Genomic DNA, 6338 nt, shown 5'->3' with positions numbered 1-6338 from the left:
TATTACTACCTTGCAATCTAGTAAAAGATGAACTTGACACGCCGAGCTTCAAAAGCGGCAAAGTCAACAATCAATTACCACAGGTTTTCATTAGATGAGCACCACTTATTTGAGCCAGATGCTTTGATTACTAAGGAGCGAGATGCCAATCATCAATCAAGCCAAAGTTCTCAATCTTGCAGAACATATGCTTGCAGAAGATTGACCACTCCCCAGTTTGTATCTGCATTGGCTGGAATCTGGAATCTTGTTGGCCAGCCTGAATCATCTGGCACAACTCAAAGATCTGAGATTCATGGGACTTCGAGTAGGGAAGACCATGTGTGCTTTAGCAGGGATCAACAAGGAAATATACTGACACCTTGCTATGTGGAAAGCTCAAGTGGTCTGAGATCTCAAAACTGTTTGTCTACACCTAAAAAAATTTATGAGGATCTTATTTCGGTAAAGAAGATGTTGATGCTGACACCATTCAATAGCGTTATTGGTGCATCATCCACATGGAGGCATATGTCCGCAAATAAGGTTGGAGGTGCACATTATTTGCACTGTGGAAATATATACTCTATGCTAACTGAAAAGATTGGGACTTCTCAGAGTAGCAAAAGAAGCATGTGTGAGGAAACTTATGCTTGTTCCACCAATATGGACATTAGGGACGATAGCTATTTGAATCAAACAAGAAGCACGCCTGACGAGCTATTTACTATCTCAAATGAAGAAGCTAGCAGTACACATGATCGTGAAAGTTCTCAACACAATACTGAATGTAATCTAGAAATTTTCCAAGAAGAAAATATTTTTTTAGCTTGCCCAGTGCACGAAATGGAAATTGGCAAAGACACGAGGATAATGCCAGGAAATCAGATTTTCAGTAAGGCATGCACAGATGTTCAGCTTGACAAAAAAAAAACTAAAACCAGTTCTTATTTGCTACCACATCCAGTCCAGATGGCAGAGTATCTATATATTGCATAGTAATCACCATGCAATTTAGAACAAGGGTTGGCAAGCAAATGCAGAGAATACTGCTGGTAGGCTAAATAAGGCTGAACTAATCTGGACTAATGCTCCACCCAACGACAGTAATTTTCCTTTGCAGCTACTTTGTGGGATTTGTTGGAAAATGAATTTGGCATCCAAATACTCCAGCACATAAACATTTTAAGACTAGGAACAATGTGTTCTTCAAATCAACAACAAAATTATAGCTAGGGTCAGATGGCTGTGTTGATTGACCCCTCCCCTCCCCTCCCCCCAATCCTGCTGCTGCTTGCTTTATCAGCTTTATCAGCAACAGATGCATATGAATGCATGCACCGCGTATTATTCCCTATGCACTTATCTAATCGAAATCAAAATTTGCCACTTCTGAAACCGAAATCAAAACTGAAATGAGTCCCAAATCGGAAGCAACCGAGCAGGGCGACTTTGAGTTACCTGGGTCGTCGTAGAACAACTGTCGTCGGAGAGGCGGCCGCGCTGTAGAAGCCGCCCAGGAGGTCGTCGGAGTGGCGTCGAGCAAGGGGCTCCCTGTGGGCGGGCACCGAGGTGGCGCAGGGACTCGCTGGGGGCAGGCGGGCGGGGTCGTGCTCGCGCTCGGTTTCGCGGCGGGGACAGGGGCGTGGGCCAGCCGGTGGCTGTGGCAGACTGGCCGGGCGGGGTGGAGGTCGACGGCGGAGGCGGGCGGGGTGGGGAGGGAGGGGGCCGCGGAGTGGGGAGGGAGGGGGCGACGGAGGGGTTGCGGTGGAGGTTGTGCGGTCGGCGGCGCGTGGGGAGGGAGCTCGACGGCGGCGGGCGTGGGGAGCACGATGGAGTGGGCAGGGAGGAGGGCGTGTGGGGGGGGGGGGAGCTCGACGGCGGCGCGAGGGGAGGGAGGTCGACGACGGCGGCGCGAGGGGATAGAATGGAGAAATGGCCAGAGCCGGCCAGCGGCCTAGATATTTCGCGGCCTGTTTGCCGAGTGTCGGCCCGATACGACACTCGACAACGTTTTTAAAAAAAAAATCCCATCAGTTTGCCAAGTGTCGGCCGATGGCGCACTCGGTAAACTACTTAAAAAACCTAAATCCCTGTTCTCCCTTAACAAGAAATTTTAAAAAAAGTTTATTACATTTTTGCCGAGTGCCACCTATGCAGCACTCGGCAAACTTATTTCTATATTTCATGCTACCCTTTTCTTTCCTCTACTTAATTACCTTCCTCTATTTCATGTTTCACTAATTTCATGAAATGAACTTGCATTACACTTTGTTAGGTGCACTCACAAATGTGAATTTCAAGCTTGTACAAAATTTGGACTATTATTTCATGTGTTTGTATATCACGCATCTAAAATTCAATAATTGCGATGAAAGAATTAAAATTATGAAATGCCTCCGAAAAATTGCTAAAAATTCACAAGAAGCGATATTTGTTCTCTATTGTATATACAAAAATTTTTGAAGTGAAACTCCAAATCGACATTCAAATTGTCTCCTCATCTTACCGGATCTTTCTCAAATCTCAGAAACTTCGGAGATGATCCGATTTGTATGCAGCGTACGTATCAACTTTGCTGAAACACTCTCAATTTTTTACCATAGCCTCCACGTATGGTATCATGACAACTCGACGAATTTCATGATTTTCAGACTTCGTTTGCTTTTTATAGAATTTTCAGACTTTTCCACCACGCGTTTCTGCTCATGTTTCGCGAGCACAATGTTCGAAATTTCTGGTCTGGCCCTGGATACGGTCTCAAAACAGACTCAGTGACAAGAATATCATTTTTTATTCACTTTTTTCGGATATTCGAAGCATTTGCAGTTCCAATCAAAAAAATTACCGAAAATTCATTTGACTAAAATAAATTTACGAAATATAATAAAATAACTCATAAATGTACAAAACTTCAACACAGAGCAACAGGTATTGTAAGACAACAGTACAAAAAGTTTGGGAGGCAAAATCAAAAAAAATCAATTGTTTGCCGAGTGTCATATTTTGACACTCGGCATATAGTAGGATTTGCCGAGTGTTATACTTTGACACTCGGCATATATGTTGGTTTGTCGTGTGTTAACGGGTGGCACTCGGCAAAATGATAACAGAGGGTGATGGTGTTACCCCGGACATGAAGTTGCCGTGTGTCTGTTGTTTGCCGAGTGTCAGCACTCGGCGTAAATTGTTATGCCGTGAGTTTTAGTTTTGCCGAGTGTCGCCTTTGGGACACTCGGCAAACACCATGTTTGCCGAGTGCCCGAAATCTTGCCCACGGCAAAGGTGGGGACACTCGGCAAATTAGGTGTTTCCGGTAGTGAAAGGGTGTGTGGCAGTGGCCAAGATAGTAGTAAGCATTCCAGTTTTGTATATTCTATGCGTGTGCATGCATTTTATACATACTGGGACTTCAATTAGTCACGGTCTAGCAGCATTTGTTCATTCGCTGCTTGATAGCTTCTCACATAACTACTGTATATACTTCAACCATGATGAGTACGATGCAACAACAAAGTCCGTTGATAAAGGCTTTGTGTAATATCCCGAATTTTTTTAAAACAAAATTAATAAGTTGACCGAACCGACTAATGACACGAGCAAATTATGACTATTTGAACCGGGAGTCATATGGGCGATCGGACACCGTGGTTGTGCAGATCTTGTCGAAACGAATTCATTTGAGTACTAACTTGTTTCGTTTGGAGGTTGGATGAATTTAGGAGGAACCGTTAAATTTAGACCATTGGATCTGATTTAGGGTTTGGTTTCCTGACCGGTTAATGAGAAGAAGAAAAAGGCCCCATTATGCCACCGGCTCTTCCTCACGCTGCTTTGTTCAGAGCCGCATCCTCCTGTTCCCGCCGCCGCCTCTCGCCTGAGCTCTTCCTTTGTTCGCACCGCTCCTGTCTCTCTGTCTCGTTCAAGCTGCCAACGTTTGAGGAGGTCCCCTTGCCCGGTCGTCTTCCCTCGCTGGAAGTAGCACGCATCTTGCATGCATCCTCGCTTCTGTACCTCAGTTACTACTCTAGTTATTGTTTTCCCGTGAGTTGCTTTCATCTAATCTTGGTGCTCCTACGTGAAGCTGCTGGAAGTAGCAAGGCTAGCTACTGCTGGCGCATAGATCCTGGGAGGCCACTGTCGTGAAGGCAAAGGGAAATAGCAGAAAGAGAATTGGGGCAAGAAAGAGGAGGAAAGAAAAGGTTAGACTTATGGGGATCTATTTAGTTCTTTGCGAAATTAAGGTTTCTGTTGTGGCAGCTGTCTTAACAAGGACGTAGAGGCAGCAGTAACGTACGTGTACAAGTCAATTTGTAACTGGTAGATCAATTTGGAGTACGCTCTAATTATGCAAATTGAATCGCCGAATTTCTGGGAATAATCTGTAAATTATCTCAACAGGTGAGTTCAACAAAAGTCACAGCTCTCATTTTTATCTTCCCAACGGTGCTGATTTCATTCAAATCCGATAAGTTATGCCCAAAACAGTGCTGCTTTCTAGCTAGACATATTCTCTGTGCATAAATCTTTTATCTATTTTCGAGGTATTTAGAGTCAGAATTGTCCTGGATTTCTAAACCAAATTATAGGAAATTTTCTGTAGATATCCGAGATGTATTTATTTGCTGCATTTGGATAATAGAATTGAGAGTTATGGTCAAAACAGCAAGGAACTCAAATTTTACTGGATCTTCTAAAAATATGAGAATTGACATATTAGGGTTCGACTGAGAGGTTTAATTGAGCTTTTATAAAATAGCTCCATGATCGATGTGGATTAGTTCCTATAGTAGTTTGCTCCTCGGGTGTGGGAAGCGCCGTTGCCGAGGGTGGCACGCATGCCAGATTCCCGCCAAACTTAAGGCAAGTGCATGACGAACCTATGTATGGGGCTTATGCCTCTTGTTTGAGTTTTCAATTGATTCAATTGTTTCATGTACTATATGATTCAAGCTCCGAGTGTTCTTTTAAATTCAATTCCTGCTTCGGTGGATCTGGATGTGCAATTTGGTTTTTATATTCAAGTTCAAGTTTCATGATTTCTTTTACATTCAATTCTAGTGCTGGTTTATTATGCGGAGGTGCAATTTGGTTCTTGTGTTCAGGTTCCTACGAGTAAGTGCTGGCCCCACTTGCTTGGCTTTACCAGTAAATGCTAAGGATTCAAGTGTTGTCCGTTTGAGACGAAAACTACTGTTCATGGATGTTCTGATTTTTCGTTGGCGGACAACGTTGACTTTCTTCTTTCGGTTCTAATTGTACTTGCCGAGTGTTTTTACTCACCCTTGTGTTTATTTGGTTTTTACGTACTAAATGACAGCAGCATGCATGGGAACCGGGGGTAGCACCTTCATGATACGAACACCTAATTTACATATGCTTTGCTTAACTAGAGGTTGCTTAATGATTGATTTGGATGAGACGATGTTCGCTATTGGGATGGTTCCTTTGATACTATTGTTGGTGATTATATCGCCTTTGTAATGTGATTTACCTGTTTAGATGCCCAGAATACTAGGGAAACTCTGCCAAAATTTTTAATGATTTGCAGACATAATAAAATTTAGATGTTGTTTGGTAGCCTCCGGTGGTGTTCCTATCCGGGGCGTTACACTTTGATTCACATGAGCAAGTCATAACATTACATGCCCATCATGTTTATAAAGTGGAACAAATATGATGTGGCGAAGGCTTTGTCATGTGTAAAGGTGAAGTTGTCACGTATGTCATTCCTCATGTATCTACAGAACTCCTATAGAAAAGGACACTTTTTATAGCACGTAGTGGACACTATCTTGCCAGCACATACCATATAATCCAACAAAACTGATAACTAAGCGTTGAAGTTGACTAGGTGCCATATCATCTCTAGCTCATCCGTTTTTTGGCGAAATCCGAGATCTGAACAGATATGCATGAGCTCTCACTTGTATAAATAGGCCCCAAATCAATAGCTAATCCACCACCCATATCACTGATAGCAATCAAAAACTTGCCAAGTGAAACGCACTAGCAACATCTTAGCAACAATGGCTGCCAAGATATTTGCCCTCCTTGCACTCCTTGCTCTTTCGGTCAGCGCTACAGCTGCATTCATCATTCCGCAGTGCTCACCAGCTACTGCTGCGGGCTATGAACACCCAGTTCTGCGGGCCTATAGGCTACAACAGGTGCTCGTGGCGAGCATCTTACAACAACCAATTGCCCAATTGCAACAGCAATCCTCGGCTCACCTACTAGTACAGACCATCGTAGCGCAACTGCAACAGCAGCAGTTCCTGCCAGCGCTTAGTCAACTAGCTGTGGCAAACCCTGCTGCCTACTTGCAGCAGCAACAGCTGCTTCCTGCAAACCCACTG

General features: G+C 43.8%; 1 protein-coding gene across 1 annotated transcript in view; it reads left to right on the top strand.

Annotated features, from left to right (window-relative positions):
• The first annotated feature begins 6008 nt into the window (after window positions 1–6008).
• LOC136485412 (22 kDa alpha-zein 4-like) overlaps window positions 6009–6338 on the top strand; it is a 32859-nt gene continuing 32529 nt past the window's right edge. Inside the window, exon 1 of the mRNA XM_066482301.1 lies at window positions 6009–6337. Within this exon, the coding sequence (XP_066338398.1) occupies window positions 6009–6337 (329 nt within the window). The remainder of the gene's footprint in view (window position 6338) is intronic.

This window comes from Miscanthus floridulus, chromosome 10 (assembly GCF_019320115.1).
Source record: "Miscanthus floridulus cultivar M001 chromosome 10, ASM1932011v1, whole genome shotgun sequence".
Lineage (NCBI taxonomy): Eukaryota > Viridiplantae > Streptophyta > Magnoliopsida > Poales > Poaceae > Miscanthus > Miscanthus floridulus.
This window is presented reverse-complemented; position numbering and strand designations above follow the sequence as displayed.